The sequence below is a fragment of the Furipterus horrens genome, unplaced genomic scaffold (genome assembly GCF_987537825.1).
Source record: "Furipterus horrens unplaced genomic scaffold, mFurHor1.1.pri manual_scaffold_11, whole genome shotgun sequence".
NCBI lineage: Eukaryota > Metazoa > Chordata > Mammalia > Chiroptera > Furipteridae > Furipterus > Furipterus horrens.
In genome coordinates this window covers 31,095,022-31,118,810 of record NW_028327181.1, presented here as the reverse complement: position 1 = coordinate 31,118,810, position 23,789 = coordinate 31,095,022, and the positions used below count along the sequence as shown (strand labels likewise).

At 60.4% G+C, this 23,789-nt stretch overlaps 1 protein-coding gene across 1 annotated transcript; it reads left to right on the top strand.

Moving 5' to 3' along the window:
• The first annotated feature begins 1,976 nt into the window (after positions 1 to 1,976).
• On the top strand, positions 1,977 to 22,605 carry LOC149997334 (EARP and GARP complex-interacting protein 1-like). Its single transcript, XM_090257474.1, is given in 7 exon segments — positions 1,977 to 2,102; positions 13,459 to 13,558; positions 16,722 to 16,858; positions 19,054 to 19,221; positions 20,332 to 20,468; positions 21,367 to 21,565; positions 22,431 to 22,605. Coding segments are annotated over 7 exon segments (1,032 nt in total). The 5' UTR covers positions 1,977 to 1,986.
• Positions 22,606 to 23,789: the final 1,184 nt, after the last annotated feature.

Below are 23,789 nucleotides of genomic sequence, written 5' to 3'. Positions count from 1 at the left end.
GAGCTGTACACCAGCCAGGGCCAATGGATTTTTATCTATCAGCTTTGTGTTCAGCAATTTTGTTAAGTTTCCTGTTTTATTTCTAACAGTATAATGTAGAATCTCAAATTTTCTACGCACCTAATTATGAGCATGTGATGCTACTATTTCCCTTCCTGTCCTATGTTTACACCTGCATTTCCTTGTGTCTCCCCATTGACGCAGCTGGTGTGACATTAACCGGAAGTGGTGACACACGGCCCTCTTGTCTCCCCTCTTCTCGAGGGGCAGCAGTGGCTCCTTCACCCCCACCTGTCCGGTCTGCCCACTGAATAGGGACTCAGATAGAAGGAGGTATCTTCCTGACACTGAGCAGACTCCAGGGAAGGAATTGGCTCGCCTGGGAGGCCGGCCCCATCGTTTGTGGCCTCCGTGGCAGCTGTCAGCACGGCCCGCGCCTGCTGTCGTCTGGGCTCCTCGGCCTTGCGTGTGCAGCCACACCCGCTCCCTCGCCGTCAGTGCCGTGGCTGTTCAGAGCAGACGCTGGCTGTTACATAGGAAGGCTGACCCGTCGGGCCTCTGCCGGTGGCTGTTCCAGGCACTCCCTTCCTCGTCACAGGCATGGTTGCCGGGTCTCTCCGGCGGTTCTCAGGTGTTCAGGAGAGCGTTGCCCCCCCTGTAGGCTCTGCACACAGACTGTGCAATCAAAAACTTCAGCAGAAAATGGATTTCTTACGTAGACAGAAACCATCGTGTGTTCCATGCGGTTCTTGTTCTTCCAGCCTCGGCCGCACGGCTTTCAGCCCCAACGCGGCCCGTGAGCGAGCACTGAGACTGGGAGCAGAGGGCCAGGCGGGGACCCTGCTGCTGCTCCTCACCATGTGCTTGCGGAGCTGGTGGCCCCAGTGGTGGCACCTGCGAGCCAGGCGGTGCGCTGGGTTCCCCGCCCTGCTTCCTGGTTGGTTAGTTGGCATTTTGATTGAAGGGCCATTGTAGCCAATCAGAAGTGGGGTATTTCGAATGTAATGCAAGGCCCTTTGTTTTTCTCTTGTTTCATGCATAGAAAACACGACTGACAAGGTGTTCTTCCTCGTCCCACGGTCTGTTCTGGTCTTCGCTCGGTACTCGTCGTTGACTTAATGCTGAAGCTTGTTTGTGTTCCTACCATTGTGCATGAAAGGTGGTCTTTAAGGGGGACCCTGTTTACCGTCTGTGCAACATAGAACTGAATGGAAAGCAGATCTATATTCGCGAAGTTATGATTAACTTTTTATCACAGAATGTTAAATCTGATTTCCTTTCGCTCTTTGTTTTTGTTGAAAAAGTGTCTAGAGGGGCAGAGACCTAGAGTCTGCGCATCCCCAGAAAACGAGGGACCCGGCCTTTCTCCCCTGAGCCTCGTCTCTGTCCACAGAGCCGCTCTACCAGGTGCTCTGACAGCGCAGGCTCGGCCTGGGGTGGGCGTCTGAGCAGGTGCCAGCAGGCCTGTGAGGACACGCGGCTCCTAGATGCTGTGTCCCTGTGGCTGGTGGGCCCACGGGACGGCACCGCTGGGCTCCGTCCTGCGCTCTCCTGGCCCCGACCACCACCCGGGTCTCACAGCACCCACCACGCTCTGCACAAGCAGAGCCCTTTCGGGTGCGCCCGTGATGCCAGCCTGAGACGGACGCGAGCTGCGTTCGTGTGGACTGTGTGCCCCGCCCCGCAGCCCTGCTCTATCTTTTGAAGGACTGTTGATGAAGTGAAACAGAATGATGGTTTTCAAACCAGGAAGAAGTGGTGAAGCGGGAGCGCGGCCCTTCTGCTTGCTGGTCAGGGCCTGTGGGTCCGTGTGGGTCCTGGCCGGTCCTTGCTCCCTGCTGCCTGCACAGGGAGCGGTGGCCCCGTCCTGGGTGCGCGCGGGGCGCCGGCAGGTGGAGCGGGCCTGCGGGAGGAGCGGCTGCCTGCTGACCGTGCCTCTTGCTCAGCTGCAGAGGGCAGGGTCCTGCGCCCGCCGCCGTGTGGAGGATGCCGGAGGAGTCGGAGCCCGGCAGCCTCGACGCCCCCGACGATTCTGCGAGCACTGCGCACTCCCTGGAGCGGCTCTGCGACCTGGACCACGCGGGACTCGGGAGCACGGCCTGGTAGGTGCTGCGGGTCCCTCCGCCCGGCTGCCGGCGGGCAGAACGCGGGTTGTGCGCGCTCCCGGGCCAGAGCAGCGTGCACAGCCCCGCCTCCCCAGCTGTGAAGAGACGCTGGTCAGGGCTTGCCTTCTCTCTGTTTTAGTCCCAGTTTTTCCCAGGTTGGTCGCCTGTGGAAGCCCTGCCGCGTACACATTCCAGAGCTGTGCGCAGGGTCCTCCATCCCGGACACGCTGCCAGGGCACCCGCCCGAGCGCTGGCGTAGGCTCGGCGCAGCGCAGCTCTGGGGCGCGGCGCTTTGTCACCCGCGAGCATCTTAGACTCGGCGTCTGCGCGCGAGTCAGGTGTTACTGCAGGTGGAGCCGTGATGCTTCTCCTGGGGCTAAACGCGGTGCTGTGCGCCAGGGTCTGGGCCCGGGGCCCCTGTGCCGCCACCCTCGGCGTATTTCCCCGTAGGCCCCTGCAGCACCAGGGACCCTGCCTTAGGGCTCCCGGCCTCGCTGCCCGTGTATGATGAGGGTTTGCTGTCCCCACCGTGGTCTCCGGGACCCTCCTCTAGAAGTCACAACTCTGAAGTCCTCGGACCCTCCCACGTTCAAGGAGCCCTGCCTCGAGAAGGGACTGTGGGGCATAGTGTTGCCACGGGTGTCCACATTTCCCAGTGTCATACTGTGCTGCCTGACCCGGTGATACTGCCCCGGGAGCGCGTCAGACAGACAGCGCCGCCCTTTCTGGACAGTTAGTTCTGTCCTAGCCAACGCGACCAGTTAAGTAAACTGGACCCAACAGGCGTTGAAAAGCATCTGCTGCACACGCCTCCCAGGCTCTAGAGGCCACGGTGATGGGTCAGGTGACCTGGCCCAAGGAGCGACCCTCTCTCTCTGGGAGATAATGCTGGAAGCATCTGACTGGGACGTGGGACAGGTTGTGGCCTCCCCTGCAGCCATTGGGCCCGTGTGCATGGACCCCGAGGAAGGCACGGTCACTTCACTGATGGGGCTGCTGAGCGAGTTGCCCAGGAGGTGACCCTGGGAGCCAGGATGGAGCGTGCTTCCGTCAGCCGTGGGTCTTGCAGTTGTGAAGGGAGTGGAGTGGGAGGTCCCTGCGGCTCTAGCAGCTGCAGCTGATGATGGTGCTCCTGACAGAGGGGCCAGAGCTGGCCCGCTGAGTGGGGGACGCAGAGGGGCCTGCAGAATGGGGGACGCAGAGGGGCCCGCAGAGCGGGGGACACAGGGGGCCCACAGAGCCAGGGACGCAGAGGGGCCCGCAGAGTGGGGGACACAGGGGGGCCTGCAGAGCGGGGGACACAGGGGGCCCGCAGAGTGGGGAACACATGGGGCCCGCAGAGCGGGGGACACAGGGGGCCCGCAGAGCGGGGGACACAGGGGGGCCTGCAGAGTGGAGGATGCAGAACGGGGGACACAGGGGGCCCGCAGAGTGGGGGACACAGGGGGGCCTGCAGAGTGGAGGATGCAGAGCAGGGGACGCAGAGGGGCCCGCAGAGTGGGGGACACAGGGGGCCTGCAGCCCCAGGAGGACGCGCCGGGCAGCTGAGAGCTGAGTGCAGCGCATGCTGTGAAGAACACAGCGCGGTGAGGGGTTCTACATGTCACAGCAGCCACACTTCCCCAGTAGACCCCTGCATGTGTTTGCCATTGTGCGTGTGCGGACATGTCACATGTGTATGTGTGCACGTGTTCCAGGTGTGTAAGATAAGGTGCAGGCCTCAGTCCCCCAGGGGTGGTCAGCGTTGGTGAGTGCAGAGGTGGGGTGAGCTCAATGGAGGGAGCTCGCCTGCTCGGGGACCAGGAGCTAACGGAGGGCCCACAAGCCGGCTTCCGCAAATCCCCGCCGAGGCTCTGCTACTCCGGCCAGCGTCCTGCCGGCCAAGCCCGTCCGTGGGCGCGTCACCGGAAACGAACATCAGGGCGAAGTGCTGGGTGTGGATCACACACCGTGGTTGCACAGCTGGGACCGGGGGACATGCTGGGAAGTCATCGTGCCTGTCTAAGGGCACCAGATCCGCCAGGACCAGCTGTTGTGATGTTGCTGCCATGGTTCAGTTTCTTCGGTTCCTCTCAGAGGCCTGGGACACTGCTTTGTGTGCCGCACTTCGGGGTGACTGCAGACCCACGCACAGAGGCAGGGACAGGGTCGAGATCTCAGGACTCCCCTGGCCCCACCCATGTGAGCAGTGGGGCCCCCATGCGGGTTCAGAGGCCCATGTTGCATGCGTGCTCACGTGTGCACATGGAGTTTGCTGCATCGCATCACGGTGTAGGTTCCTGTTGCCGTGGTCCCAGTCCCCAGCCAGGCTCCCCGTGGGGCCTTGACCAGCCGCAGCCACTGCGCGCCATGCTCAGCTCTATCCTGGCAACCACAAGTCTCTCCATCCCCCGGGGAGCTTGACACTTTCAGAATGTCCTATAAATGGAATCCTGCACAGCGTAACCCGTGACAGTGGCTTTTCTCACTAGTTGTCACTCCCTGGGTGGTTCATCCTAGTTGTTGTGATCAGCGGCTCAGCTCTCTTTGTTCTGAGTGGTGTCCTCTGTAGTGAGTGGGATCTTCACCCACTGGAGACAACACGTGGGTCCCCCCAGGCTGGCTGTCAGGAACAGAGCTGCTCGGCACACGAAGGTGCAGTGTGTCGCACGAGCCTAAGTGCCCCTGTCTCCGGCTGCACGTGCGTGGCGTGTGGTAGCTGGTAGTTCTGTGGAAGCCTCTGCCCTCCCCAGAGTGGCTGCCCGCGGCGCCCCACCAGCGGTGTGAGTGTCCCATCTCCTCCACGCGGCTGCGTCCCGCACGTGCATTCAGTATCTTGGGTGGCGCCCCGGTGTTGTCACTGGACGAGGAAGTCGCGTTTCGGAAATGCAGTCTGTGCGGGCTGCTGTGCGGGGTCAGACGCAGTGTGTTTGAGTGCGTGTGTGAGAGTGCGTGCGTGCACACGTCTGTGTGGGTTCATGCACACGTGTGAGTACGTGCATGTGAGTGCCTATGGGTGCGTGCACGTGTGTGCACGTGTGGGTGGGCTCGTGTGTGTGTTTGCTTTGCTTGTTGGCTTGTCACCTGGTGCTGCCTCCCTCAGACATGCCGCGGAGACGTCCTGCGGGGTGGTCCCTCCTGGGATGGCGTCAGCTTAGTGGCCGCTGCACGGCCCTGGTGGTCGGACTGAATCACGGGGAATGCTTTTGCCAAGTTGTGATGTTTTAACCATTTCAGTGTATTCCATCCGGTCATACTCCAGGTTCTATGTGTGCACTGCCTTAGGTTCTTTCTGGAGCATGTAAAGTTGACGTCATCCTACTTCCTTATGTTGAAGAAACTGAGGTAAGAGAGTTAAGCCCAGTGCCCCGCAGGTCGCCAGCCTGTCTCACTTTCTGGGAGGCGAGCAGGGGTCCTTGAAACCTCCGCGTTGTGTGTTGTGTGTGGTCACCCTCTCGGGTGGACTGAGAGCCAACATCTTGTTGCTGCTGAGTGGGGCCCTGGGCTGCTTGGGTGATAGGGGAGGCGGTGCCCCTGGGCTCTACAGGACACCTACTACATTAGGCCACATGACCAAGACAGAGGCAAGGCAGCTCTACCCAATACACCGAAACACACACACACACACACATAGGGAGGCTGCCAAATTGAGAAGGCAAAGAAACAGGGTCCAAATGAAAGAACAGAACAGAACCCCAGAAAACGAACTAAACGAAATGGAGATAAGCAACCTATCATATGCAGAGTTCAAAGCACTGGTGATCAGGATGCTCAGAGAGCTCGCTGAGTACAGCAAAAGCATAAGGGAAGAACTGAAGGCTATACTAAGTGAAATAAAGGAAAATCCACAGGGAACCAACAGCGAAGGGAAGGGAAGGAAGCCAAAGTTCAAAGCAACGATTTGGAACATAAGGAAGAAATAAACATTCAACCAGAACAGAATGAAGAAACAAGAATTCAAGAAGAAAAAATAGAGAGAGAGAGAGAATAAGAAGACTCTGGGACATCTGCAAAAGGGCCAACATCTGAATCAGGGGAGCCAGAAAGAGAAGAGGAAGAGCAAGAAATTGAAAACTTATTTGAAAAAGTAATGAAAAAACTTGTATGTCTGTTTCCTTCACAGGAAACATACAAGTCCAGGAAGCACAGAATCCCAAACAAGCTAGACCCAAAGAGGACCACGCCAAGACACATCATAATTAAAATGCCAAAGGTTCAAGATAAAGAGAGAATCCTAAAAGCAGCAAGAGAAAAGCAGAGAGTTAGTTACAAAGGGGTGCCTATAAGACTGTCAGCTGATTTCTCAAAAGAAACTTTGCAGGCAAGAAGGGACTGGCAAGGAGTATTCAAGGTGATGAAAAGCAAGGACCTACAACCAAGATTACTCTATCCAGCAAAACTATCATTTAGAATGGAAGGGCAGATGAAGTGCTTCCCAGAGAAGGTGAAGCTGAAGGAGCTCATCATCACCAAGCCATTATTATATGAAATGTCAAAGGGACTTACTTAAGAAAAAGATCAAAATTATGAACTTTAAAAAGACAACAAACTCACAACTATCAACAACTGAATCTAAAAAATAAAAACAAAACCCAACTAAGCAAACCAGAACAGGAACAGAATCATGGGTATGGGGATCACTTGGAGGGTTACCAGCTGGGAGGGGAAGGGAGAGAAATGGGGAAATGCTGCAGGGACTAAGAAGCATAATCGGTTGGTACAAAACAGACAGGGGGAAGTTAAGAATAATATAGGAAAGGGTGAAGCCAGAGAACTTATATGCACGACCCGTGGACATGAACTAAGGGAGGCGGAATTGCTGGAGGGAAGGGGGGTTCTGGGCAGAGGGGAGGAAAAGGAAAAAACTTGGGACAACTGTAACAGCAGAATCAATAAAATATACTTAAAAAAAAAAAAAAAAAAGACCTGGATGCTGAGGGCCACTATTAAAAAAATATGAAAACAAAAAAGCTTGAATTTTAAGTAATTAAAAGGCTTTAAACCTGAAGGTATGCTGTGTGAGGATATTTAACTACAGTTGATTTTTTTCATCCTGTGTAACACCCAGGTGGGGCAGGAGGAGAAGGAGAGGAGAAGCCAAAACCACTGTCTGGAATTCAGACAGAGTTTGTTACTTGAGCATGTGTCTGAGCTGACAGGGACACCAGGGGGGGGTTGGCCTGACTGAACGTGCCACCGTGCAGGAGGAGCGTTCGCCACGGTGCTCGGTCGCTTGGCCTGCTGCCTTCTGCACGCTGGGGAGGGCACAGGTGAGACAGCGGCCACCCGGGCCTGAAGGCCGGCAGGAGGCATCAGTTGGAGCACGTGCCAGCCCTGCTCTGGCTCGGACACAGACAGCAGGACGGCGGGCGCTCCCACACAGAGCTGTGCCCTGGGAGGCGTGAGGTCCAGGTCGCGCTGCATGTGGTTCTGCTCCAGCGCCGTAGGAACGCTTTTCCGGAGGCAGGGCTGGCAGCGGGGTTCCATGCCCTAGAGAGGCAGCAGCACCTACGTGAGTGTACGTTACAGGACGAAAGGGAGGGGGGTCAGGAAAGGGATGAGGTGAGGGACCGCGCTGGGAGACCAGTGTGCCTGGCTGACACGGGACGCGGCCCGGGCTTGTGCGGCCGTGGGGCTGGTGCATCCGCCCGGGGACGGGCGCCTGGAGCTGATCCGGCCCACGGCCCAGCACAGCAGGGCACATGGTCACCGTTTACAGCCAAGAACGTGCTTTAGGTTTTCTGTGTTCTGATCTCCAAGGCCCGTTTCTGCTCTGATGTCAGCTTCTGTTTACCCACTTCCTGTGGTGGGGGGGGGGGAGAAAGGGAGAGAGAAATATGGATCAGCTGCCTCTCGTACGCACCCTGACCGAGGACCAAACCCGCAGCCCAGCCCTATGCCCTGACCGGCGGCCTTGACGCCAGCCCACAGAGCCACACCAGCCAGGGCCAGCGTCTCTGCTGTGACAGCACATGAAGGCCCAGGATGGGGCTGAGCAGGGGCTCCTGGTGGCCGCGCTGTGAGGTGAGCGTGCGGAGTGGGCAGGCACGAGCGGGACGGGCGGACTGATTGTGGCCGTGAACTGTGAGAAGGTGAGCCGCGCAGGCTGTGGGCCGGATGGATCAGGGAGGCGGCCTCACTGCTCTTGTGTGCAGCGTGTGGGAGGGCCGGGGAGGGCAGGGCTCGCTGCCTCGTGTCCCTGGGAGAAGGGTGGCGCCAGGACAGAGAGGCAGCAGAGCTCGGCGGCTGCCTTGGGGTTTCAGGTGGAGTGACTGTACCCTTGAGACGCCTGTGGGGCCGGGGGCCAAGCTGGACGGCTCAGTGTGGCTTCGTGGGCATGGCTGGCGCCGTGGGATTTGCCGCCCAGAGGTGGGGAGGGGGCGTTTTGGAGGGAGACCACGTGTCCCTGGTGCAGCACCTTCACGTGGCGGCAGTCCTCTCGAGCCTGATCTACAAGCCAGGTCGCTGCCTGATGAGGACCTTCAGATGCCGAGGAACAAGCCCTCTCCAGCTGGCTGCGGCCGCCCGTCTCCACCGAGTGCTCGTGACCAGCTGTCCTTTTCCCCGTCACTTCTGATGCGCTCACCATGCCCTGGGCGCACACTGAGAGGGGCCAGAATTAATTCTGCCCTCCCTCCCCTTTCAGCACCTGCTTAAATGCCTCCGCCGTGCAGGTCACCTTCTGTGCGGGCGCCTGGCACAGACAGTGGGGGCGTCTGTGCTCCAGGAGAATTTACAGCCGTGCCGGGAAGCCAGACGTGAGTGACGACCAGCGTGCCGCGTGTGCGAGACAGGACCGGGTGGCCCGTGTGGTCCGGGGGTCGGGACAGCTCCCAGGAGGAAGCGGTGTTTCAGCCCAGCCCTGGCAGCGTGCCCCCTGGCAGAAGCAGTGGGCTCCGCCTCCCAGAAAGCAGCCTTTGTCCCGGCCCAGGAATGAGTCATTCTCCTGACGGCGTCTGATGGCATGTCTTCCCAGCACCAGGCCTGGCCCTGCAGGGGAGCAGCCTCCCCCAGCGCTGACTTGTGCCCGGAGCCCGGGGCAGCCTCTCTGGGCCCCGCCCCTCCTCTCCTGGACGTCCGGCCACCCCAGACCCACAACTGCTTAGGGAATTGCCTGCTATTGTTCTGAGTGCGTAACCCCCCATGACTGTTTTCTAGAAACTCAGTGAGCCTTTTTGGGCAGGGGGTTCCGCAGACCATAGCAAGGATGCGTCTTCCTCAGAAAGCGGGCCCCCGGTGCACCGTGCACTCAGCCAGCGCTGGTGTCCAGCCTGTGAGTGGCCGGGGGCCTTGGCGTCTGCATGGCCGGCTGCCCGTGGACTCGGTGCAGGAGGCTCCTAGGACCCCGCGCTCCCCCGTCTCCCTGTGCTCTCTGCCGTCGTTAGAACCAGGTCAGGTGTCCTGCGACACCCAGACGTGGCAGAGACTTTGCTCCCTGAGGAACGTTGGGAAGCGTGTCCTGAAACTGTCGCCTCCTGGGGCCCTAAGCCGTTATTCTCTGAAGCAGACCAGTGTTCCCTCCTGTGTTCTTCAGGCTTTTTGGTTCTTTTGGAACAATTATATAATTTTTCTTTTTAGATATAAAAAGTTACTTCTACAGCCACTTGAAATTCGTTTGATTGTGTCCTCTGATAATATTACTGAGAAGCATCAGCCTTCTCTCTGAGAAACACATCCCTTGGCCCTCACAGGCACATACAAGTTCTGTTGAATAAGGAGAAGAGGGGAGGGACAGTGAGCCGCAGGTTCCTGCAGGGGACCCTTGAGCCCCCTCTCCTGGAACAGAACTAGACCAAGGTGACCCGTTTCTTTAAGCTGCGGGGAGAAGGCGTCATTAATTGCCTGTGGTCGCGTCTCAGGAAGAATGTTCTTGGGAGCACGCTGCTTCCTCGTAGCATCCTGTTGCTGTTGGATTTGGTTTCTAGAGTGAGCGTGTGATTCAGTTTGGATTCTCTACAAGTTTGGAATTGATCCTCATGCAAACATGCATGTCTGCCACTTGCTAAGCAAACAGAAATGAGGGGAATTGGGAAACTAGTTGTCATGGGCATCTGGCATTGGCGTTCAGTGTCACATCAGAGATGTTCTGGAACATACTGGGGCCACCGTGTGCACCTGACTGTGGAGAACAGGCTGGACTTGCTGTCAGTGCTCTTGCGTGTCCCAGGCCGTCGCGTGCTGCTAGTGCCCTGGAGTGTCTGGTGTTGCGCAGGGACATAACCTCCCCACCCTGTGGGAATGGAGGGAGGGGATTTGTCAGCTCTGGGGTCTCAGGCCCTGCCCCACGGTCCCCTTCCTTGGGGTGCGTCCTGCAGCTGCAGGGGCCTGTAGGATTTGGGTGGTGGGCCAGGGAGGCTGCCCGCCTGCTTCAGGGTACGAGGCATTGGCCTCTGTGTCAGAGGAGCTGCCGTGAAACTCGTAACTTTCAGTGTTCGCCTCTTCCTGCTTCCGTGGGAACGTGGTGCTACACGGGGCGCGGTGACTCCGCCGCCGGCTCCCTGCGGAGGACATAATGCAACATGGTTTAATGTTTTCTCACAGGTGAACTCGGCGCTGGTTTTCAAATCTTTGACTGTACTTAGAACTTCCCCACCTGAAATCTTAAAAATTACCTTTGAATAATTTAAGTTTTCTTAATTACTGAGTTTTATTGAAGTTAAACATCAAAACTTTAAAAAACTGGGGTGGAAAGTTTTTGAAAACACACTCTGATATTTGCTGATTCTTAATTAGAGTGTACAGCAGACAGACCACAGCGTTTCCAGGCCGACAGTCGGTGCTTTCCTGAGGCTCTGCAGGCTCCACTGGACACGGCACGCCCGGACCAGCACTGCGGCCCCCCCCGGCCCCTCCCGGCCGCCCACCCGCCCTCCTGTGACCGGGTTTTACAGCCTGCCCCGTGGTGCGTATTCCTGCTTAAGGCAGCCTCTCTCCTCTCGTGATCCACGGTGTTGTTCCCTTGTGGACTCAGAAGTCAGCCCACAGTTAGAAGTGGAAGCAACAGGAACGGGCAAGGACGCTTGTGTGCAGCGACTGAAAACCTACAGTAAGCCGCGCGTGTTACTGTGTGGGCCTGACTGCTCACGGGCCTTGACGGCTTCTCTCGTGTTCAGGCTGTGGCTGTTTCCGAAGTCCTAACGCGCCTACGGCTAACTGAGCGCGTGTGAAGGTGGCCTCGTTTTTCATGCAGGTCCCCACTCGGACCTGGAATTCCTCACTCTTGCTTCTCGTTCCCAAGCAAGGACTCCTGCGGTGCGGCGCACCCTGAGCGCGGCCAGTCACTGGAGGAGGTCAGAGCGTTGCGCTAGAGTGGGTCTGCCCTGCGCAGCCTCTGACCCGGCGGGGGAGCTGCTGTCGGCATTGCCGGCACCCGAGGCCGTGTCCTGGGTCCGCATGTCCGCTCCGCTTCATCACGCGGTGCTGATCCTTGCACCTCTGTGGCTGAGTCTCGTCTGTGATCTGCGACTTCCCTGGGAGTCTGGCGCTGGAGTCCTGTTCAAGGTCCACGTGTCTGTGTGGTGACACTGTCCTCGCAGGCTGTAGTCTTGCGGGATGACGACCGCTGGGCAGTGCCCGTCACTGTGTTCCTTGCTGTGGCCGGGCAGACGCCCTGTCCCGGTTGTGTCTGTGTTGCAGGCGGGGACGTGTGTCAGGTGTAAGCTGAGGTGAGGGTTAGTTACCCAATCATTCGGTCGGAGGGTGTTGCCCTAACAGCTAGTGTCGTGCTGTGTTTTCTGTCCCTCCCCTGAGCTGTGCGTGTGGGAACCATCATCTCCAGGGTGTTGGTATTGGGAGGTGGGGCATTTGGGGGGTGAGTAGGCCACAAGGACGGGGCCCCCACAGTGGGATTGGTGGCCTTATCGCAGGGGCAGCAGGGGCAGCTGTCTGTGGCCCGGGAGGTGTCCTCTCCACAGCCCAATTAGCCTGGCACCGGAGTTTGGACCGCAGCCATGGGGGACTGTCCGCTGATGGAGCCTGGGCCTGCGGTGCTCTGGCGGCAGCCCCGGCAGGTGAGCGCGTCTCCCCGGCACAGGGCTGTGGGTTACCCTGTCCCTCCGTTCCCTTGGGCTTCCATGGCTAGCTGTCTAGAATCGACTCAGGTCGGTGAGAACAGGACGCTGAGAGCAGTTTGAGCCTCTTGCCCTCCAGTGTCTTCAAGATCAGCACTGGACGTGACCTTAGCAACAGCAGCACGGACTTCAGAACCACCTGCCGGCCACGTCTCCTTGCTGGCCCGCTTCCCTTTTGCTGATAACCACATGTTCCCAGTGGTGGTTATTAGCAAAGGCACAGTGAGCTCTTGGGGAGAGAGCGATGGGCCTGGGTCACAGTCCGCAGCCTCCTGCATGTCTCCTGACTGTGAAGGAGCGAGACTGTGGCTTTGTGTTGGGAGCCTGGAAAAGCCACTGGGAGGGCGGAGTCCCGCGTGCTGTCCTGCTCTGCGTGAAGAGGAAATGGCCTGTGTGTCCTCGCCAGCATCGTCAGTGTGTGTGTTAGAGCCCGTGGCCTGAGATTTTCCCCTTTTAAGCACTTGATGGGCTTCATCAGGAAGGGCGGAAATGCATCCTAGTGACCGGACTGGACAGTCCTCTGCTCATGGCTGCCCCCAGAGGCACTGTGATGTTTGGCCTTGGTCATTCACATGTGCGTGGCATCAGATGTCATGGCTGTGGGTCATGGGAGACTGTGACTCAGGTTGATGGGACCGCGGGGCAGGGCCTGAGATCCCAGTGGGCAGGCTGAGCTTGGCGCCCCGCCTCTGCTGGTGCTGGCCGTGCACTGGGGACAGCTGCAGGAGGTTCCAAACCAGCACCTGTCTGTCTCCTGGGGACCCAGCCGCAGGCGCCTTCCTGTCTCCGTGGCCAGAAGGGCTCCACTCTTGGTCTAGTCAGTCACTGGGAGGACGGGTTGCTGAGGGTCTCAGGCAGCTCGGCTAACGTAGCCAGCGCCACGGCAAGGCGCTTGCTTACACAGCAGAAATGTTTCTTTCTCTCAGTTTTGGCCAGCGTGGGCACGTCCTCTGGCGAGGGCATCTTCCAGTGACAGACGGCTCCCTGCTGTGTGCTCACAGGGAGGGGGCGGGACCAGGGCTGGGGCCAGTCTATACAAAGGCATCCCCCATGGGCCCATCCTCACCACCTCCCCTCACCCAGTCCCCCAGAGCCCAGCGTCCTAGCAGCAGGTGAATGGGAACAGAGATCCGTGCCCAGCAGGTACACAGGGCACCCGCACTGAGCTGCTTCTGTTCCAGATCAACCCGCCCAAGCGATGGCTGGGATGGGGCCCCGTTGGTTCACGGCAGGCGCGGGACGGGCTCTTAGCCAACGCTTGGCGATCTCCGGTCCATGCTCACATTTGCCCCTTCTGCCCTCAGTGTCGTGTGGGAGCCCACGGGAGACGGGAGGAGAGCCATCTCGCTGGCAGACAACCACGTCCTGCTGTGGGACCTGCAGGAGAGCTCCCGTCAGGCCGTGGTACGTAACAGGAGTAAGTTTTCAGCTTCTGATTTTTTTAATTGGGCTTTTGGCTGGATTGAGAATACACCTCTTGACGCGTACGTGTTTAGAATATTGACATCAATTATGAAATGACTGATGAGTGGGTTGAATTACCAATGAAAGGACTGAGTGATTGGCCGCGTCGGGTGAGAGGCGCGCTGTGTGGGGCCTCCGGGCCAGGTGCAGGCGCGGACGGAGCCCGGAGTGTGGACAGAACGCCCCTTGTCGTAACGTGCCCGCAGGGGCAGTGGGAGGGCTGAGATTGCTGCTTCCATTCCAAGTGGACTGTCTTAACGAATGGCTTCTCAGTCCGTTTGGCGAAAGGCTGTGATTCATGGTGCTGACCAGCGTTTCTCCAGCCCACGCGTGCGCTGTGGCAGCAACTTGACTGTGACTGGGACCTTCCAGCTAGCATGCCTCCCTCCCCTCCCTCGCGTGCCCTGGGCTCAGGGCATGGGCTGTCAGACAGTCCGCGGCTCCTGTGCACACGGGAAAGGGGCCGCCGGGCCCGCTCAGCGGTCGGCCTCCATGGGCTTGGCGGCTGGTCCTCACGCTTCCCGATCAGGAGATGCCGCCCCTCGGACCTGCTTCCTGCTGAGCACCGGCTCTTGCAACCAGTTCTCTTTCAAATAATCTTCGCTTTCCATGCTTGGCCTTCTGTAGAGAAGCAGTCTGCCGACTGGTGTATGGATGTTCCTGTTTGGTTCCTTAAAATGTCCTCCTTTACAGTGTGATTTTTACCTGTGTTCATAATTCCATTGCGTTTGCTTCTGTCACAATAACAACGTTAGAGAGAGAACGAGGACTTTGCGATGATAAGGGCTCTCACCTCCTCACACGGGTGGGAGGCCAGGCTGCCGCAGGAAACGGGGTGTCGAGGGCAGGGGCCCCGCGCAGGGCTGCGCCCGCGGTGCTGGGGCCTGTGCTGCTTGCTGCCCCTCCCCTCGTGGTGCCCCGCCGTGGCAGTAGATCCTTCCGTCACCCCTGCCCCCCAGGTTGAAGAGGGGGCAGGAGCAGTGATTGATTGTTACCAATATGTGACACAGACTCGGGCTTTTTAACATACGAAGCGTCTGTCTGTTAACGTTTTAAAACCCGTGATTGGAAGGGAGTCTCATGGCCTCCAAGTGGAATTAAGAGCTGTCCTGTTTTCTGTACATGTAAGTAATGTTTAAGGGGGAAAATCACTTTTTACTGAAGAAAAACGAGACCTCTCTCTGTTGCGGAGCACACGGGCCCCCGCACACGCAGTGTCGGGTGAGACAGGGCCCTTGCAGGAAGCCCAGCACCCGGGATTGGCTCCTGCGGCCCCCTGGTCTGGAGTGGAGGCGCCACGCCCCACCCTCGGGGGCTCGCTGGGGCGTCTGGGTCAGAGGCGAGGGCCTGCTTTTCCGTCCCCCTCTCCCAGCTACGGGGCAGTCGCTGTGCCCAGGATTGGCAGCTGGGGGACAGGAGGCTCCCCTGGCGGAAGGCGTGGGGCGAGCGGGGTGTGGAGCCCGGCGGCTGGTCTGGGAGGGGGTGAGTGCAGCCCGGCCGGGCCGTCCTGCAGGAGGGGGTCCCCCGCACCCACCGGAACCCGGCAGCCACCCCCACCCTAGCGCACATCTCCGGACCCTCTGTCCTTGAGGTGATTCTGCGGTGGAGCCTGTTTTCTGCAGAGACCATTTAGTTTTCTCGGCCCCTCTTCCGTCCGCCGTCAGCTCTCTGTCAATATCACTTGGTGACCCCAGCCATTGCGTTTCATCCCGAGACCCTCTGATCGATCTGGCCGTCTTCACACCCAGCTCCTCAATTTTTTTTATTGTTTGAGGATATTGCCTTGCATGGAGGAGTTAATCTCAGGCTTGCTGCATCATTACCCTTTGCAATTAAACCAGAGGTTCTTTGCCATTTATAATCATTAGCGAGAGCCCAGGGGAGGCCTGGGGGCGGGTCCGCGGGGGTCCCAGACCCCGACGAAGGCAGACGGGGCGCCCCCCTCCCCCCATTTCGATCGGTGCTTGTTCATCTCTGGGCTCCAGCAGCTTTCACTGGCTGTGGAAATAAATGGCCCCTTCAAGGTGTGACGGGTGGGGGAGCCTAAGGAAGCGGCAGCCGTGAGACCTGCTGCCCCGCCCTGTCCCTGCGTTGGTGTGGGAGCCTCTGAGCAAGAATCCAGCGTCACCTGCTCAGGGTCCCGGGCCTGAAGCACTTCGTGCAGCAGCACCTCTTTGAAGGAAGAGAATGCGCTTCAAGGGCACCGTGTGCTTTTAGAAATTTCGGTCACTGCTCCCCCCTCCACCCCCACTACCTGACACTTGGCTTCCTGTTCTGGAGACAGGGCCCAGAGGGCAGGGCAGGCAGAGGACGTCTCTCTCCCGCTCTGGGCCTAACGTCTGGACCTCAGGTCCGAGCTGCCAGGCTGGTCCCAGCGGGCCCCGCTGCTTCCACCGGCTGGCCAGGGGCGAGGGGCCCACCGGACGGAGGCTGCGCTCTCGTCTGGCTCCCGCGCCGTCCTCATCATCTCGGGGGCGTGCCTGGTCCCCCTGCGGGGACGCGGCCCAGGACGCCGGTCCGGTCACCAGCCTCCCTCGCAGCGCGGTGCAGCTGCACGAGCAGGCGTGGGTGGAAGGGGTCTTTCCGGCCTCTGGTCAGAGCCCCTCGCTGAGAGGACGTCCCCGTCGCCCGGGGCTCCTTTTTGTGCCCCTTCTCTCGTCCTTTCATCCTTCTACGGGGTCTTTTGCAGAGCAAAACTTTTAGAAGTTTTAAATAAATTGATTTTTTGGAGCAGCTTCAGGGACACGGTGGAACTGAGGGGATAGTAGTACAGAGATTTCCCATTTCCCTCCAGCCCCCACGCGCACAGCCGCCCCCACAGCCGGCACCCCCACCAGAGCGGGACGTCGTCATGAACCTGCGGGGACCCGGGTGCGCTCCTTCCCTGCAGCACGGTGCCCGAGACCTTGGAGCAGGTCCAGTGCGCGCGAGAGGTCCTCACACCCCGAGGGCCTGGCCGGGTTCAAATACTCTTGCCTTTTAAGGGAAGGAAACAAAGACCGGGTTTCCTAATTGTTTTCAGTAATTATTTCCACTGCTGTCCTGTGATGGGAGATGTTCTCTTGCATTTCCCGAAACGAGCTCAAGTGTCTTCATTTGGCAGCTGGCCAGCTCGGCCTCCCTGGAGGGGAAGGGGCAGCCGAAGTTCACCTCGGGGCGGTGGAGCCCCCACCACGGCTGCACCCAGGTGGCCACCGTGAGCGACACTGCCGTCCGGGGCTGGGACACGCGCAGCATGAGGTCAGTGACGGGTGCTGGCCCAGGGGTGCCAGGTGCATGGGCTCCTCTCTGGCCCCTCACCCCCGCGGGCCCTCCTGAGCCAGGTGTGTCCGGGGTGCACGGTGTCTGTCTCGTTTTGTTCCTCCTCCCATGTGGCCGCGTCCCGTTTGGGCTCGGTTGGCTGTTCCGTGCTCCATGGGGGCATCCTGAGTGCTGGCAGTTTATGAGGAGATGCAGATCGGGCTCCTGTGTCACCGCCCATTCGGGCCCATGAGTGGAGACCCTGAGTGGACATGGTGGCCCCTGGTGAAGCATGGGGCGCTGTCGGCACTCGGGAGGTGCGAGGTGGCCATTTCCGTCACGCTGTGCGGCAGCCGGCGGCTCTCCTGGGACAGACGGGAGAGCCTGGGGTTTGACAGGCAGAGGGGCACAGGTGTGCTTGCTGTTGTCATGGCAACAGAGCCCTGCAGCCTCTGCGACACAGCCTGCCCCCGGCTCCTGTCATCTATCACTGAGCTGCAAAGGCTGCGTCGCAAAGTAACTTGCGTTGCCTTCCAGGGAGGGGGTGCAGCTTTAAATCAAGTCCCATGGCCCCTCTGTGCCCTTGGTCCAATGAGGGGGCAGCGGCTACTGGCGGCCGGTGCACATCTGCCCACAGTACGTTCGCTGTCCTGACCCGGACCTGGTAGCCTTTCCTCCTCCATCGTCATTGTCCTCTAACGAGGGCAGACGCTCGGGTCTGAGGGCCAGGTGCTCCAAGAGCGACAGTGCAGACCCCAGACACACCTGGCAGGCGTGGCTTTGGGGGGCGACGTCCTGCGTTTCCCGCCTCTGCCGCGCCGGCCCTTTGGGGCGATGAGCAGCTACGGGGACACGCGGCTCCTCTCTGACCAGCACGTCTTCTGCAAACAGCTTTGGTTGTCAGTGAGCCTGGAGGGTGCCCTGTGTGTGTTAACAGTGTGTTGTGCTCTGTACCGCAATTAATGTCACCACCGCCTGTAGGAAGCCCCAGGAAATGCCTCGTGCATGCGTGACTGTCCGCCCAGTTCAGGTTTCTAATTTTATACATTGCCTGTTTCACTTGGATGGTGTCCGGGCTTAAGGCATCTCATTTTAGGAAAAAATACTAGCACATTGGAAAGATGCAGATGTAACCTGTTTCAAGCTTTAAAGATGGTTTAGGGCCAGAAGATCCAACCTGGAGGACAAGGTGCAGGGACAGAGTTCATCTGCCCGGGAGAACAGAGGAACGTGAAGCCCCCAATGCGGGTCTGTAGACGCGTGGAGGACAGGGACGAGGACAGTGACGAGGAGGGCGCTCCAGGCGTTCACCGGCCCCGGAGCCGGGGAGTGAAGGACGCTGGGCTGCGGGACAGAGGCAGGCACAGCCCGCGCTGGGAGTGGAACGGGCAGCGTGCACAGCAGGGGCACAGGGGACAGGGCTGGACCGCGGGCCTGGCAGAGGCCTCGCCCTGTGCTGACTGGGCACCGGCCTTCAGGTCCGGCCGCTGTCCCGCCACGCCCGCCCACATGCCCATCGTTTGGGGCTCCCACATCAGAGGCACAGTCTGGTTCCAGACCTCGTGAGGAGCAGCCTGGAGCCATAGGAGTCAGGGCGGCAGGCGTGTGTGCCCGTGTGCTCGTGCATATGTGCGTGTGCACGTCCCCGCCTGCGGCTCTGGGTGCGGAGGAGTGGGCTGTGCGGGACCCTGGAGAAGGCCCCGCGGCGTCGGCAGCAAACAGTGCGCGTGGAGAGCGGACACGCCCGGCTGCGGCAACGCTGGCTTGTGTCTGTCATTGCGCTCGCTCCTCCAACTCTCCCGATCGTGACCACAGTGCACTCCGCCTCCCCACCTGCACGTCGTCCGTCCAGCCACGTGTCCAGCGTCCCTCCCAAAGCCTGTCTTTGCTTCCTCAGGGCAGGCAAGGCCCTCTGGCTGCTCTCATTCCCAGGGTTCCATGTCACATTTTGACACCCATGGACCTGCGTCACTTCCGTGTGTGCTGCTGGGGAAGCCACAGCCTGCGTCACCGCTGTGGGAGGCACGGGTGGGCGCCAGGCTCCCTGGTGTTCACAGCCACTTCCGGTGCGGCCTGGCCTCCTGGAGCGGGAGCCCCAGGCGGGTGCCCCGAGCCCTGGGTGGCAGTGGGACACTGCGGGTCCAGGAGTCCGGCCATCCCCGCCTGAGCCCCACGTCCATGCCTCTCTCCCTCAGCCAGATCTACTGCATCGAGAACGCCCACGGGCAGCTGGTGCGGGACCTGGACTTCAACCCCAACAAGTAGTACTACCTGGTGAGCTGCGGGGACGACTGCAAGGTCAAGTTCTGGGACACCCGCAGCATCGCCGTGCCCGTGAAGACCCTGGAGGAGCACTCCCACTGGTAGGGGCAGCTCGCGTGCTGGCTGGCGGGGAGGGTCACGTCGTTTACTTTGCTAATTACGTCACCATTTGGAAAGGCACAGACCAGCTTAGTCTGTGTGCCGTGAACAACTCAATCAACCCAGTCCTGTTTTTCTGAAGAAACGCTAATTCCGAGTCTGGATGTTTGTGTTTATTATAAACGTAGGAAGGGACGAGAACAGCAGGTTCTGTATTCTCTGGAAACGGTGCAGTTCAAACATGCAGACGTGAATGTGCGCAGCTGTTGGCGCACTGTTGGCTGCGCGGGGCGCTAGGCAGCCCCACGTGCCCGCTGGGAGGGGTCCGTGCCGGGGCCCAGGGCTCTGTGCCAGGGGGGGTCGCTGTGTGCACGGCCGGCGCGTGCCCAGGGCCGCCCTGTGCTGCAGCGCTGTCGGGACGTGGGCCGCGGGTGAGTCGGTGAGACCAGAGGGCCCGGCGCTGTGCTGGCAGCAGCGGTTTTCATTCAGATAAAGCCTGTGCGCACGGGCGTGCCTGCTTGTGTGTGCACGCAGGGGGAGCATCTAGGAGAGTGAGGGCCCAGCTGCTGTGAGGAGCCCTCGCTTAGGCTGGGGCCCATCCCCGGAGCGTTGACGCTCTGTGGTCTCCGTCTCTGAATCCTTTCAGTTCACTTACCGGAAGCTGTGTTGTTTCTGCAGCCAGGAAACTGCAAAGCCCAGGACACTCGTGTGCAGTGTTAGCAAAGTTAGTAAGTGGCCGTAGGACCGCTGCGTGAGAAGCGCCTGGTGCTGCGTGCGGGCTGACGGGCGCTCTCCGCTGCCTGGACCGGCCGGCAGCTGCCCGGCACGCTGGGCGCTCAGCCCTCCCAGCACCCTCGCCTCTGTTGGGGGCACCTCACCCCTCCTGAGGCTGCTGCTCGTGGGCCAGTGCCCTGTGGTTTGGCTGCGGGATTTTCGGGAGCCTGTGTGCAGTCCCGGGCCTTCCGCTCCCACTGCTGGGCCTCGTCTCTGTTGTTGTTGGGATTTAAGAGATGGGCTCAGAGAAGCACCAACAAGCCTGCCCCTCCGACCAGGCAACTTGGGGTTCCCGGCGGGAGGGCCCCAGCCCGTGACCGCCTGCTCCTTGCTCCCAGGGTGTGGAACGTCCGCTATAACCACTCCCACGACCAGTTCGTCCTCATGGGCAGCAGCGACAGCAGGGTCATCCTCTCCAACATGGTGTCCATCTCGTCCGAACCCTTCAGCCACCTGGCGGACAACGATGACCTGAGTGATTAGGAGGAGCGCCGTCTGGAGGACGAGTACGCGCTCTGGGTGCGGTGGGGACTCCCTCTCCCTCTCCCCTCCCCCTAAGCGTCTCTGGGTCCTGTGGTTCGAGTCAGCCATGTCTGGCACGTGGCTGGGGTGGGAGCCCCGCTGCAGCCGCTGGGGCCACAGTTCTGGAGGTCATGCCATGCGCCCCCAGGACGGGCAGGGCTGGCTCAGGCTGGCGCATGCCTCTCGGTGTGGACATGAGGACGTCCCTACGTCCATGTCTTTATTTCCTTACCTGTGTCTTTAAAACCGTTACTGGTCTGCACATGTAAACCTCAGTGGTGTCTCTGTGAGAGCCCTTCCTCCGTGTCCTTTCTGGCTGTGGTGTGGGGTTCCGAGTGGGGCTGTGGCACCTACTCCACATCGGGGCCCTGTCCCTGAGACACACGGGCTGCTGGGTCCAGGCCCCTGCAGGTCACCCTGCTGGTTCATGTGGCGTGCGGCCAGCCCGTGCGGGGCTGCGGCCTCAGCGCAGGAGAGAAATGGATGGGGATCGTGTCCCTTGTCAGCCATGCACGTGTGAAAGGGACCCTCTCGCCTCTGGATCAGGTTCCTTTCCTGTGGGCAGCTGCACCCGGGTCGTGAGTGAGCAGGATTCAGACGTGACCATGGAGGCCACGTCTCCCAGGCCCAGAGGAGGACGGTTCTTGAGTCGGAGTCTGAGCCCTAAAACCCAATGGGGTTGGTCCCTCTGTTTCAAGACTCACATTCTGTGGTCTGGCTCCTCTCCCACCTCCGAGCTCAGCCAGAGACAGCTGCATGAGGCGGCAGCGCCACCCTGGGCCCTTGGTCATGGGGGGGTCTCCTGAGGGGTCTCTCTCAAGTCTGCTGGTTGTCCCTTCACGTGGAAACAGGACAGAGACACGATCACTGTGGTCTGCGTCTGTCGGTCACCCCTGTGCAGCGGCGCCTGGTGCTCATCACAGGCCCTCTGCTCACGGCCAGGCAGGCGTCCACGCCCTGGCTCTGTCCGACGAAGCTGGCTGGCCCCCGACTGGCACCTGTGAAGTTCACGGGCACCCTGCTGTCCACGCAGCAGCCGAGGAGAAGCGTGTTAGGAAGGAAGGGGAGCTGCTGACTGGCAGCTCTTCCAGGAGCCGTGATAGCGCCTGGTGTTCCCATGACATCCTGCAGTCCTGCTCGCGTGGTCTGTCCCCGTCTGTTGAAACTGCCAGGACGGTCAGAATCCCTTCCAGGACTTTCCCTGGTGTCTAATGGAACCCCAGGTGACTGCTGGCAGGTCCGCCCCCTGGGAGCCGGACTGTGTGTGCTGAGTACTGGGCAGGACTCAAGGGCAGGGCAGGGTGTCCCGGAGGGAAGTGTCTTCCCGCGGAGAACCCAGGAGCACTGGCACTGTGGGTGCTCCGTCGGTTTCTGTGAAAAAAGGAGAAAGTGCCAAAGACGTCTGTGCCGGGGTGGCAGGTGCCTGCACAGGGGCTGGGTGTCGGCCCCAAGGACGGAAAGCACCCGTGGGTGTGGTGGGGGTCATCTGGTCACGTTTCCCGGAGAAGGAAAGCTTTAAAGGGGGTGACGTGGGGCAGCGTTCTAAATGATGGCCAGGGTGAGGACCAGCAGCTTGTCCCCGCAGGCTGCTCCGTGCACGGAGGGGCTGCACGGCCGGTCCCCAGGGTCCCTTCTGCTCAGACGGCATGGGCAGGGTCTTCTCATTTTTACATCATCCTTTCGGTGCCCTGGATATTTCTGGTCACCCCCTGAACCAGGAGCCCGTCATAGGTCACCAGCACCCACCACCCAGGCCCAGAGGAAACAGGGGGTGCGGGGCGCTAGCGTGGGGTGCCCGACGCTCCCCTGGTCGCCACGAGGATCCAACGGCCGGCGGAGGTCCAGCGCATCTCCCGTCACGCAGATGAGAAGCCTGAGGCCCCGACACGCTCACGCCCGTCTCTGGTCCTTGCAGCAGCCAGGAGCCCCCGCAGGACGGCGTCATCGCCACATACGAGGAGCACGAGGACAGCGTGTACGCCGTGGAGTGGTCCTTGGCCGACCCCTGGCTCTTCGCCTCCCTGAGCTACGACGGGAGGCTGGTGGTCAACAGGGTGCCCCGGGCGCTGAAGTACCACATCCTGCTGTGACCCGCCCGGTCCCCAGCAGTGCCCCCCCCACCACACACACTGTGCGCACGCGCAGTGTAAACGTGCCGGTGCGGGGCTGCCGCACAGCTGACCCCGGCCGTCCTCTCGCGAGCAGGGCCCCTCGGCCTCCGGACGCTGCCCCGTGACCCTTGGAGCCTGGTCTGTCCCTTTCTCTTCTCTCTGTTAAGGACGTTGGCGGTTTGTTTCATTTCAAAAACATCTTTGCTTTCATAATATTAACTCCTCTTTCTTTTGAGGTGAAAAACGAAATAAATAAGCGAGGCCGTCATGCCACTCGGGCTCCTGGCTCATCCCTTCTGGAACTCTGGCCCCGACCATCCTCGCCTGGTCTCCTCTCCGTCCTGGCCCAGAGCGGGGCGGGGGCACAGGCCCCCAGGGCCTGCTCTGTCACAGAGCTCGAGGGAGCTGCGCCTCCGGGCCGTCTGCCGTGCTCGGCCCTGGCGTCAGGGTGGCCCCGTCCGGGCGCCCTGCCCGTGTTGGTGACCAGGCACCTCCGTCGGCCTCGGCACAGCATCCCCTGCACTGCGTCCCCTCCCGTTATGCCGATGGCACTGGAGATGCAGCTCCTTGTCACCTGAGGTCACCAGCGCTCTCACCTGCTGAGACCCCGTGTCATTGTGTCCACCCCCGTCCCCGGGGACTCTGAAACACTGATCACGCGGCCTCGGGCCCGTTGCTCGTCCTGTGGGTCCATCGGTCCTTTCTGGGCCATGGGCAGTGAGCGGTGCGCCCAGGGTCCACGTGGCTCCCCTGCCAGGTCCCTGCGGGGGCCGCGCCTGCAGTGGGGTCCCTGTGTCCTGCTCCTTGAGAGTGGGGCACTGGATGGCAGTGCTCACCACCCCTAAGTGGCTGCCAGGTTTGGTTCTTCCTTCAAGAGAGGCTTCTTTCTGGAACATGACTCACTCTGAGTGGCCGGTTGTGGCCCCTGAGTATCTGTGGCACATACTGGGTTTTGTGGAGCAGAGTGGAGGCCTATAGGGGAGGGGAGGACAGGTGGGCTCTGGGGGAGGGGAGGGAGGGGGCCTATGGGAGAGGCATGGCCACTGGTGGTTCAGAAACTCTGTCCTGCTGTCCTACCTGTGACCCAGTGAGGGAGGGGACCAAATGAGGCAGGAGGCAGCCAGGACCTCAGGACACAGAGGTCAGAGCAGATTTGCCTCCAG